At 41.8% G+C, this 13,367-nt stretch overlaps 1 protein-coding gene across 1 annotated transcript in view; it reads right to left on the bottom strand.

Annotated features, from left to right (window-relative positions):
• Window positions 1-5,951, bottom strand: part of LOC110524861 (angiomotin-like 2a) — a 13,667-nt gene extending 7,716 nt beyond the window's left edge. Inside the window, exons 1-3 of the mRNA XM_036978939.1 lie at window positions 5,655-5,951; window positions 2,089-2,908; window positions 1,607-1,787 (exon numbers count right to left, since the gene is read on the bottom strand). Coding sequence (XP_036834834.1) covers window positions 1,607-1,787; window positions 2,089-2,831 — 924 coding nt within the window. The 5' untranslated portion in view covers window positions 2,832-2,908; window positions 5,655-5,951. The remainder of the gene's footprint in view (window positions 1-1,606; window positions 1,788-2,088; window positions 2,909-5,654) is intronic.
• Window positions 5,952-13,367: the final 7,416 nt, after the last annotated feature.

Raw genomic sequence — 13,367 nt, 5'->3', positions numbered from 1 at the left:
TATAATAGATTTTTTGGGGGGTTTGTATCATTTGATTTACACAACATGTCTACCACTTTGAAGATGCAAAATATTTTAATAAATATAAAAAATTAAGACAAAAAAAACCTTGAGCGTGCATAACTATTCATCCCCCAAAGTCAATACTTTGTAGAGCCACCTTTTGCAGCAATTACAGCTGCAAGTCTCTTGGGATATGTCTCTTTAAACTTGGCACATCCAGCCACTGGGATTTTGCCGATTCTTCAAGGGAAAACTGCTCCAGCTCCTTCAAGTTGGATGGGTTCCTGCTGGTGTACAGCAATCTTTAAGACATACCACAGATTCTCAATTGGATTGAGGTCTGGGTGTTGACTAGGCCATTCCAAGACATTTAAACGTTTCCCCTTAAACCACTCAAGTGTTTCTTTAGCAGTATGCTTAGGGTCATTGTCCTGCTGGAGGGTGAATCTCCGTCCCAGTCTCAAATCTCTGGAAGACTGAAACAGGTTTCCCTCAACAATTTCCCTGTATTTAGCGCCATCCATCAACTGCCGATGAAAAACATCACCACAGCATGATGCTGCCACCACCATGCTTCACATTGGGGATGATGTTCTTGGGGTGATGAGAGTTGTTGGGTTTGTGCCAGACATAGCGTTTTCCTTGATGGCCAAAAAGCTACATTTTAGTCTCATCTGACCAGAGTACCTTCTTCCATATGTTTGGGGAGTCTCCCACATGCCTTTTTGTGAACACCAAACGTGTTTGCTTATTTTTTTCTTTAAGCAATGGCTTTTTTCAGGCCACTCTTCCGTAAAGCCCAGCTCTGTGGAGTGTACGGCTTAAAGTGGTCCTATGGACAGATACTTTAATCTCCGCTGTGGAACTTTGCAGCTTCTTCAGGGTTATCATTGGTCTCTTTGTTGCCTCTCTGATTAATGCCCTCCTTGCCTGGTCCGTGAGTTTTGGTGGGCGGCCCTCTCTTGGCAGGTTTGTTGTGGTGCCATGTTCTTAAAACATTTGAATAATGGATTTAATGGTGCTCCGTGGGATGTTCAAAGTTACGGATATTTTTTTATAACTCAACCCTGATCTGTACTTCTCAACAACTTTGTCCCTGACCTGTTTGGAGAGCTCCTTGGTCTTCATGGTGACGCTTGCTTGGTGGTGCCACTTACTTAGTGGTGTTGCAGACTCTGGGGCCTTTCAGAACAGGTATATATATACTGAGACATATATATCATTCGACAGATCATGTGACACTTAGATTGTACACAGGTGGACTTTATTTAACTAATTATGTGACTTCTGAAGGTAATTGGTTGCACCAGATCTTATTTAGGGGCTTCATATCAAAGGGGGTAAATACATACACAGTTTACAGTTTTACATTTTGGAAACATTAATTTTTGGAAACAAGTCATTTTTTTCATTTCACTTCACCAATTTGGACTATTTTGTGTATGTCCATTACATGAAATCCAAATAAAAATCAATTTAAATTACAGGTTGTGAGGCAACAAAATAGGAAAAACGCCAAGGGGTGTGAATACTTTTGCAAAGCACTGTATATAGGGAATAGGGTGCCATTTGGGACGTATTCAAGTAGTCTCCTCTCTCTCACCTTCTGAAGTCTGGCAGCCTTCTCGCTGTACCCCTCCAGCTCTTTCCTCAGTCTCTCATTTTCCCTCAACAGGTCCATCTGGGCACTGTTGTTGTGGGCACTGGGGTTGGCGTGGCTCATGTAGACCTCTGGACCAGAATGGACACTGTGGCGAATCATCTGGGCATGGTCAGGTTCATACCTAAGGAGAATAGAGGAGAGGATGGAGTCTACATCTATATCTATAATACTTTGAATCATTGAATCAAACTGCATCATTCACGTGGTTATAACCAAGTAGAGTCATTGGGGTATATTCATCCCATATAGATAACACAGGGATACTGGTCGTTATTGTAAAAGAGAACGCGTTCTCCATGATTTACCTGGCTAAAGAAAGGAAAAATAAAAATTAATTATAGAAATTATTTAAATTAACTGGGAACCCATAATCCATATAATGTCATTCATATTGGCTTGTCTTGTGTGTGTGTTCTATTTACCTGTGCTGGGAGTGGAATGGGGGAGGAGGTTCCTGGTGGTAGTGTCCGTGTGTCTCCTGTGAGTGGCTGAGCATGTATCCAGGAGGCCTGACCAGGAAGGGGTAGTAGTCCGGGGGAGGTCCCCTCTGATCGGGGTACTGGAGAGACTCTGGTCCCTGGTGGTCAACAGGCCCACAGTGGCCATTGGAAAGCTGTGGGTAACTCTGTGTTGAGCTGAGGGGCAGACTGTCTCTGGATCCACATGATCCACCATTCCTCTCCAGGGAGAGCTGCATGAGCCGTTCACTGAGGGAGCGGGCGTGTTCCCGTTTCAAGTCCCACTGGCCCCCTCCCTGGTGATCCATCACCTCAAGCCCCTGACCCCGCTGGGCTCCTACCGAGGCCAGATACTGAGAGTGGGCCTTGGCCTCCTCATAGGTGGGCAGCTCCTCTCCGTGTCTGTGGAGCTGGTAGAGGTGACACACGGAGTCCCTCTCACAGTGTTTGTAGTCCCCCTGGTACTCCTGACCCTGGGGGTCCTGTCTGGTGGACATGTGGATGAACTGGGACTCCTCCTGGGTCAGGCTCTCCAGAGAGGAGCGGGGTGATCCGGTACCGCCTCCTCCGCTGCTGTTGCTGCCTCCACGCAGGGCTTGCTGCTGGATGGCCAGGAGGGTACGGGTGTCTGTGGGGTTCCCGTAACGGAGCTGCTCCTGGATTAGACGGTGTAGAACCGTGCCAGAAGACTCCTCAGCAGTTCTCATCTCAGTCAATCAGAGAATATATAAGTGAATGTTCTGTGTTGAACTTTGGTGGTTTGGATTATTAGTTAACCACAGATCTAGAGACAGGAGCAGTAAGAGAATTAGCTAAATCAAATACTACATCTACAAGTCTTATAATGCATTATGATGCCGTTATAATTGATCATGTATTACCCCCTTACACTATCTAATAGTCATCTCATAATGATATAATGTCTTCAAAAAGCATACACTATATATACAAAAGTATGTGGACACCCATTTAAATGAGTGTATTTGGCTATTTCAGCCACACCCGCTGCTGACAGGTGTATAAAGTTGAAGCCACAGCCATGCAGTCTCCATAGACCAACATTGGCAGTAGAATGGCCTTTACAGAAGAGTTCAGTGACTTTCAACATGGCACCTTTCCAACAAATGTCTGCCCTGCCAACAAATGTCTGCCCTGCTAGAGCTGTAAGTGCTGTTATTATGAAGTGGAAATGTCTAGGAGCAACAACGGCTCAGCCGCGAAGTGGCAGGCCACACAAGCTCACAGAACAAGACCGCCGAGGTGCTGAGGCGCATGGCGCATGAAAACTTGTCCTCCTTTGCAACACTCACTCTACCGAGTTCCAAACTGTCGCTGGAAGCAACATCAGCACAATAACTGTTTATAAGCCTCTGGAGCCTCAACTCCCCATGGACAGACCCCAACCAATGTAAGTTAATGTTTTGTATCATTTAGCTAGCTAGTTCCTAAACATTAACCCCTTATTCTTAGTCTTGGAAATGTTTCACTGACTTTCTATCTCTGCATTATTCACAGGGTCACTGTCAAGTTGTGAGTCTGAAAATGGACACTGGAGGTTAAGGAATCTGCATAGTAAGTATCAATTTGATGTTCATGAACATTTGTCACGACCTGATTAAGTCTGGCTAACTCATGTGGTCGGCTAATCCTTACCCTAACTCTTTTCCTAACCGAATTCTTCTAACCTACCACATGAATTCACCTAACCCGGCACGTTAATTCACCTAACCTGCCAATTTAGTTATCCTAACTTGTAATTCACCTAACCTGCAACTGGCTCCGACTGAACATTTGCTAACAGTGGAGCCTAACCAAGTCAGGTAGCCCGATCTCATTGGGTAGTCAAACATTAACCCTTCATTTAAAAAAAAATATATTGTGTGGATTTTTTTTTTTCCCCCGCTATAGATTCTTTTTCTGTCTCAGGGTAACTGTTCACTTGTCTAAAGTTCTTATTTTCAAATAGAGTTGATAAGTGCACAGAGGTCATTTGTACACTATATTTTGTTTTTCAGATGCGACCTTCCAGTGGCTTTCTGAGCTCAAAAATGGAAGCAATAGATTTTTTTTTGTGTTAATTCTTTGTGTTTTTTTCTATTGCATTTGACATGCATTTAATTACATTTCTTACACGTATATCACCATACATTATGAACTATGTATTACTCATATATAAAAATACGTGTTATTCATATATAAATATATTGACCATAAATAGTCATGCATAATGTTAAATATATATATATATATATATTTTTAATACATGTAAATATATGAATAGCACATGTATGTAAAATGCATACTACCATATATGGATAAGCAATACACGTAAATATATTTACACATGCCAAAAATATTCAAACATATATTTTTTTTTAAACTTTTAAAAAACACTAAAATTAAACATGTAAATATATTTATGTAATATAGACATATATTTAGATTTGTATTTCAAATATTGTTACATATATTCCATATTTGTATTTGAAATATATGTCAATTAAGTATGTATGGTATGGGCAATTCTAAATTGCGTTGAGGGTAGCATAAATGCAAGCATATGCTTACCATATGCTTACCAGCAGGTCATGATGCCATATAGATTATTCTTGAAAAGCACAAAACGAGAAGTATTGTAGTTAAGGGACGGTTTATTTGTGGATATCACTATATTGAGTCAGTCATTTCCTGCTGCAAACGTTGCAGATTCCAATCAATTGCCTAATCACTATTTGTATTTTTATTTAACTAGGCAAGTCAGTTAAGAACAAATTCTTATTTTCAATGACGGTGGTGTTGTTCAAGGGGCCTTGTTCAGGGGCAGAACGACAGATTTGTACCTTGTCAGGTCGGAGAGTTGAACTTGCAACCTTTCGGTTACTAGTCCAACACTCTAACCACCAGGCCACCCTGCCGTCCCTACACTCTAACCACTAGACTAACCTGGCCTTTTTTATTTACATTCTAGAACATTTCACATGTTATGACACATATCAGGCCACACATTCCTTGAGGCTATTGTGTGTTGTTTACTATACAATCTAAATGGTGTGTATATGTGGGACTAAATTCTCTATAGCCTCTATGGCCAACACACATAGCCACAATGAATAGAGAGAGCGTGAACTAAACTGCTGCCTCCCCATGTATGACAGCATTCCTGTCTCAACGAGGAACATAAAACATATAGCCCAATAAACCAATTGATAAGCAGTACCCAATAAAGTTCAAATAAAGTCTCTATTGTCTACAGCGGCTCCTTAGACAGACATGATCACAGACCAAAGCCGACATTCCTAAATATTACGTGTGTGTGTGTGTGTGTGTGTGTGTGTAATTCTGAATTAAAATGACAACTATTACAACATTAACTATCCTTTCTTACAATCTATCCACATATGATTTTAGTCTTATAATAAGGTCAAAAGGGGGAAAAAACAGAATTTGCGCCTAAAGTCATACTTTGAAAGTCCGATCCCACCATGCGTAAAGTAACTCATTTAAAAAAAGCAGCAAAACTATAATCTTACCTATTTACATTGTCATCACGGACACAAGTTGTGGACGCCGTAGGTCTATATCGTTTATATTTATTTTAAACGCAATGCAATCCTAATAGAACGTCCTATAACTGGAAAGTATAAATTCGTATCCTGAGTATACTACGTTCCGCTGAGAGAGTGCACTGCTACGGTGTGCGTCTCTGAGAAGCTTTCACAACAGACTGAGTCGGGAGAGAGAGAAAGCGCTGCTCATAAATAACTGAGGGCCGATTGTTCGCGGAGACTGGAATGGTTGGAATGCGAGAGCTCGGAGTCCCTCAGAGATCAGAACCGCAGAGCGCAGCGCGCAGCGCGCAGAGCGCACAGCGAGAACAGGGGGCAGGGCGAGTAGAGTCGGGACTGCAGAGCAGAGCTGAGCAGCACCGTGCACATAGCAGAGAGACAGCTGGTAGTCGCCTGCCTGTGTAATGTAAAGCGTTTCGTTGTTGTTAGCAGTTGGGGAGATGAAGTAATTAGCTATAGCACGCTGTGACTAGAAAGAGAAAATTGGGGCACTATTGTGAAGCAGAGCATTAGTTTTAAACGGACTTTAATTTTCACAACATTATAAACTCCTCATATAGTATACCATACACAATTATACCAAGAAATATTATATCGAGAAATATTCTATCAAGAAATATTCTATCATGAAATATTCTATCGTGATTTTACCCATTGTTTTATTGTCCTTGTGGAAAATGTAATCTGAGCGATCCCTATAACACACGGTGACAACTGCTGATGGAAAATTTTATATTATAAAATACAGTTGATTGATTTGATTAATAAACCATGCATGACAAATGTACTGCTTGGATCAAGCTTACTGACCTACCTGCAATTCAGGCAAACGTTTCTGTGCTAAAATCCAAAACATGGCATTAACGTAGTAACATCAACCAGACATGGAAGCTGGAGACGAGCAGCAGTGAAAGTTGAACGTTAAAGTGAAGCATCATTGATTGTTATTTTGTATTTTTTTAAAGGCCTTTTATTTGCATGTGCCTGGTAAATATTTAAGCTGAGGCCCGTGCCGGGTAATTGTGGAGTCTATGTCTGTGTGGACATGGTGGAGTGTGTGTGTGTGTGTGTGTGTGTGTATGCCTGTGAGGGGTGTGTGCCAGCCGGGTGTGTGAGGCCCGCTGCCTGCCAGCTGTCTGGGGGTGAAAACCATGTCCCCTCCCTAATCAGGGTTAGCTCTGAGAGAAGAGATGCATTGTTCTCCTCACAGCAGACATGACCAAGAGGAGAGGAGGGGAGGAGGGGACAGCCCTGCCATCTGCTGCATGGGAGCACCTTCATCACCACAAATGGCACCCTATTCCCTATTTAGTGCACTAAGTTTGACCAGGATCCATGGCTCTGGTCAAAAGTAGTGTACTATATAGGGAATAGGGTATATAGGGAATAGGGTGCCATTTGGGATGTTACCCAGGACTAACCAACACCAACCCCCTGGTCCGTGCTGTCCTGCATTCTTCACACACATGCTGCATAGCAGGAAGCTGCCTAGGCCCTAAGATCAGCTAGCCTGGCTGAGAGGGGGATGCTGCCTAGGCCCTAAGATCAGCTAGCCTGGCTGAGAGGGGGAAGCTGCCTAGGCCCTAAGATCAGCTAGCCTGACTGAGAGGGGGATGCTGCCTAGGCCCTAGGATCAGGTGCCCTGGCTGAGAGGGGGAAGCTGCCTAGGCTCTAAGATCAGCTAGCCTCGCTGAGAGGGGGAAGCTGCCTAGGCCCTAAGATCAGCTGGCCTGGCTGAGAGGGGGAAGCTGCCTAGGCCCTAAGATCAGCTAGCCTGGCTGAGAGGGGGATGCTGCCTAGGCCCTAGGATCAGGTGGCCTGGCTGAGAGGGGGAAGCTGCCTAAGCCCTAAGATCAGCTAGCCTGGCTGAGAGGGGGAAGCTGCCTAGGCCCTAAGATCAGCTGGCCTGGCTGAGAGAGGATGCTGCCTAGGCCCTAAGATCAGCTAGCCTGGCTGAGAGGAGGAAGCTGCCTAGGCCCTAAGATCAGCTAGCCTGGCTGAGAGAGGGAAGCTGCCTAGGCCGTAAGATCAGCTAGCCTGGCTGAGAGGGGGAAGCTGCCTAGGCCCTAAGATCAGCTAGCCTGGCTGAGAGGGGGAAGCTGCCTGGGCCCTAGGATCAGTTGGCCTGGCTGAGAGAGGATGCTGCCTAGGCCCTAGGATCAGCTGGCCTGGCTGAGAGGAGGATGCTGCCTAGGCCCTAGGATCAGCTGGCCTGGCTGAGAGGGGGAAGCTGCCTAGGCCCTAGGATCAGCTAGCCTGGCTGAGAGGGGGAAGCTGCCTAGGCCCTAGGATCAGCTGGCCTGGCTGATAGAGGATGGCTAGCGGCTACATGCTGACAAAGGTGAGAAGGGACTTATTTTTAGCCAGGTTTCTTCTTTAGGTTGTGGTTCTTGCATTTGTGACTGTAACAAGCCTCAACTTGCCGACTCTTGTCAAAATGACATAGTCCCTTGTATTTTCTGAAACACCCACATTTCACCATCTCATAGTCAAATGACCTCCTGGTAATTTGCATGTCAGTTGAAGGCCAACTGTCACATCGTACATTCATTCAGCCAGCTCCTGTAACTGCCTGTTATTTTACATAACAGGCCCACAGAAAGCTTAGTAACCTACACCTTAATTAGGCTAAACACGATTTTGTACTAGAGCTAGTACAATCTAGTTTTAGAATAACTAGGGTCATATGATGGAAAGTTGATAGACGTGGAAGATTCTGTTCTGAGTAGTAGAAATACCATGTCCACACAGACATAGACTCCACAATTACCCGGCACGGGCCTCAGCTTAAATATTTACCAGGCACATGCAAATAAAAGGCCTTAAAAAAACACAAACAAAAACAATCAAAGATGCTTAACTTTAACTTAAAAAAAAACATTTACAGTTAAGTGGAAATAAACTGACTGTACAAAACATTAGAAACACCTGCTCCTGTCCATGAAAAAGACCGACCAGGTGAAATCTATGATCCCTTGTTGATGTCCCTTGTTAGATCCACTTGGTGAAGCTGGTTGAGAGAATGCCAAGAGTGTGCAAAGCTGTCCTCAAGGCAAAGAAGGGTGGCTACTTTGAAGAATCTAAAATATAAAACGTATTTTGATTTAATTAACACATTTTATTTTGTTACTACATGATTCCATATGTGTTAATTCATAGTTTTGATGTCTTCACTATTATTCTACAAATGTAGAAAATAGTACAAATAAAGAAAAAATCTGGAATGAGTAGGTGTGTCCAAACGTTTGACTAGTACTGCATGCACTCATTACTGTAAGTCGCTCTGAGTAAGAGTGTCTGCTCATTTTTTTTAAATGTCAAAACGGTGTATGGTAGTAGTTGCCAGGAGCACTAGTCTGTGTCAAAAAAAACACAGCAACGCTACAGATTTTTTCACGCTCAACAGTTTCCCGTGTGTATCAAGAATGGTCCACCACCCGAAAGCACATGTAACCCAAACTTTTACACAAGTTTGGGAAGCATTGGAGTCAACATGGGCCAGCATCCCTGTGGAACACTTTCGAACACCTTGTAGAGTCCATGCCCCGACGAATTGAGTCTCTTCTGAGGGGAAAAGGGGAGTGCAGCTCAATATTGGGAAGGTGTTCTTCATTTGTTTTTTTTACACTCTGTGTAGTTGAGGGTTGTTACAACGTTTGGACGACACCTCCTGAAACTGTCTGTTTTGTGACTGTTGACATAATATCCTGCCGCAAAAACACAGTAACCTATTGCCTCTCATGGAGCCAGTATACTAGCTTTAGACGGTAATACTATATATACTGGTATATCTGTAATACTATACATACTGGTATATCTGTAATACTATACATACTGGTATATCTGTAATACTATACATACTGGTATATCTGTAATACTATACATACTGGTATATCTGTAATACTATACATACTGGTATATCTGTAATACTATACATACTGTATATCTGTAATACTATACATACTGGTATATCTGTAATACTATACATACTGGTATATCTGTAATACTATACATACTGGTATATCTGTAATACTATACATACTGGTATATCTGTAGATGGTAATACTATACATACTGGTATATCTGTAGATGGTAATACTATACCTACTGGTATATATGTAGATGGTAATACTATACATACTGGTATATCTGTAATACTATACATACTGGTATATCTGTAATACTATACATAGTGGTATATCTGTAATACTATACATACTGGTATATCTGTAGTACTATACATACTGGTATATCTGTAATACTATACATACTGGTATATCTGTAATGCTATACATACTGGTATATCTGAAATACTATACATACTGGTATATCTGTAGATGGTAATACTATACATACTGGTATATCTGTAGTACTATACATACTGGTATATCTGTAGATGGTAATACTATACATACTGGTATATCTGTAGATGGTAATACTATACATACTGGTATATCTGTAGATGGTAATACTATACCTACTGGTATATCTGTAGATGGTAATACTATACATATTGGTATATCTGTAATACTATACATACTGGTATATCTGTAATACTATACATACTGGTATATCTGTAATACTATACATACTGGTATATCTGTAGTACTATACATACTGGTATATCTGTAGATGGTAATACTATACATACTGGTATATCTGTAGTACTATACATACTGGTATATCTGTAGATGGTAATACTATACATATTGGTATATCTGTAATACTATACATACTGGTATATCTGTAATACTATACATACTGGTATATCTGTAATACTATACATACTGGTATATCTGTAGATGGTAATACTATACATACTGGTATATCTGTAGTACTATACATACTGGTATATCTGTAGATGGTAATACTATACATACTGGTATATCTGTAATACTATACATACTGGTATATCTGTAATACTATACATACTGGTATATCTGTAGTACTATACATACTGGTATATCTGTAATACTATACATACTGGTATATCTGTAGATGGTAATACTATAGATACTGGTATATCTGTAATACTATACATACTGATATATCTGTAGTACTATACATACTGGTATATCTGTAGATGGTAATACTATACATACTGGTATATCTGTAGATGGTAGTACTATACATACTGGTATATCTGTAGATGGTAACACTATACATACTGGTATATCTGTAATACTATACATACTGGTATATCTGTAATGCTATACATACTGGTATATCTGTAATACTATACATACTGGTATATCTGTAATACTATACATACTGGTATATCTGTAATACTGTACATACTGGTATATCTGTAATACTATACATACTGGTATATCTGTAATACTATACATACTGGTATATCTGTAATACTATACATACTGGTATATCTGTAGATGGTAATACTATACATACTGGTATATCTGTAATACTATACATACTGGTATATCTGTAACGCTATACATACTGGTATATCTGTAACACTATACATACTGGTATATCTGTAGATGGTAGTACTATACATACTGGTATATCTGTAGATGGTAATACTATACATACTGGTATATCTGTAACACTATACATACTGGTATATCTGTAACACTATACATACTGGTATATCTGTAGATGGTAGTACTATACATACTGGTATATCTGTAGATGGTAATACTATACATACTGGTATATCTGTAATACTATACATACTGGTATATCTGTAATACTATACATACTGGTATATCTGTAATACTATACATACTGGTATATCTGTAGATGGTAGTACTATACATACTGGTATATCTGTAGATGGTAACACTATACATACTGGTATATCTGTAATACTATACATACTGGTATATCTGTAATACTATACATACTGGTATATCTGTAATACTATACATACTGGTATATCTGTAATACTATACATACTGGTATATCTGTAACACTATACATACTGGTATATCTGTAGAACTATACATACTGGTATCCCATAAACTAGATTGTGTTATCATATTCTGGGAGTGGAAATGAAATGAGGAAGAGTAAAGGCCCATAAACACATCCATCTGCCTAGAAAACTTCCCTGACTTCCCTCACCAAAAAATTGATGTGTGAAACGCAAATTCAACACAATTCAACCCCCCTTTCATTTGTGTGAAACACACATTCAACACAATTCAATCCCCTTTAATTTGTGTGAAACACACATTCAACACAATTCAACCCCCCTTTCACATGTGTGAAACACACATTCAACCCCCCTTTCACATGTGTGAACTGTGAAGCACCCAGATATATTGTCTATTAGATGTGTAGCTAGAAGCAGACAGACCGTGCTGTGACACACACGTACATGTGTGAACTGTGAAGCACACAGATATATTGTCTATTAGATGTGTAGCTAGAAGCAGACAGACCGTGCTGTGACACACGTACAGGCCATTAGAACAACCTGTGAATGGACAGGCAGACATTACATGTGAAGAGGGCAAGCCATTTAACCAGTCAATTCAGAAACACAGCCACAGAGCAATTTCCTTATTTCCACAGTGAATATAGGGATCAACATTTCTGGTTACTTCCCCCGAATTGACTGAAAATGTACTCTGATAAGATCCTTGAAGACATGTGAACTACCTGGACAGGCCATTCGACCCATCAGAACCTGTTAATGGGTCATTCGGCCTGGCTTGACTGGGCCATCGGCAGCACAATGCAGCCTATAGGCAGTGGGTGCGACCGGCCCTGTGTTGGGGGACTTCTCCATTCCGTTTGTTTCCCTGCTAAAGGAGGAAATGGCCACATTCCTCATATTAGCATATCCATGGGGGGGCTGGGCCCCCCCCCCCCTCCCCCTAGCCACTGCTGCTGTGGCTGAGAGGAGGGGAAAACAAAGTGTAGGCTGCCAGGGGGGCGGGGCTGGGGGCGGGGCCAGTCCCAGGGCAACAGCACCTTTACATTGGAGTCATTTAGCAAAGTTTTATCCAGAGCAATTAGGGATTAAGTGCCTTGCTCAAGGACAGATGGACAGATTTTTCACCTAGTCGGCTCAGGGATTTGAACCGACAACCTTTCAGTTACTGGCCCAACACTTTTTTTTTTTTTTTTTGTATTTTCACCCCTTTTTTCTCCCCAGTTTTGTGGTATCCAATTGGTAGTTACAGTCTTGTCTCATCGCTGCAACTCCCGTACGGACTCGGGAGAGGCGAAGGTCGAGAGCTGTGCGTCCTCCGAAACACAACCCAACCGCACTGCTTCTTGACACAATGCCCATCCAACCCGGAAGCCAGCCGCACCAACGTGTCGGAGGAAACACCGTACACCTGGCGACCATGTCAACGTGCACTGCGCCCGGCTCGCCACAGGAGTTACTAGTGTGCGATGAGACAAGGATATCCCTTGTCTCATCCTCCCCTTACCCGGACGAAGCTGGGCCAATTGTGCGCCGCCCCATGGGTCTCCCGGTCGCGTAGCCCAACACTCTTAACTGCTAGGATACCTGCCGCACATTCACAACATTGTTGGAGGTAACCCATCTGTCTCGAGAAAGTACTGGCCCGTAGTCGCTGATATTTTAAATTAAAAATTTAAATTGGCATTTTGTCTTGATGAACAATAGGGCTGCATGCGTGTTCAAATCCATAAACACCAAATGCTTTCTATAGGGACAGTAATGTATGGGTGTTT

This window comes from Oncorhynchus mykiss, chromosome 5 (genome assembly GCF_013265735.2).
Source record: "Oncorhynchus mykiss isolate Arlee chromosome 5, USDA_OmykA_1.1, whole genome shotgun sequence".
Lineage (NCBI taxonomy): Eukaryota > Metazoa > Chordata > Actinopteri > Salmoniformes > Salmonidae > Oncorhynchus > Oncorhynchus mykiss.
Note: the sequence above shows the minus strand (reverse complement) of the source record. Positions and strands in the feature narration are given on the sequence as shown.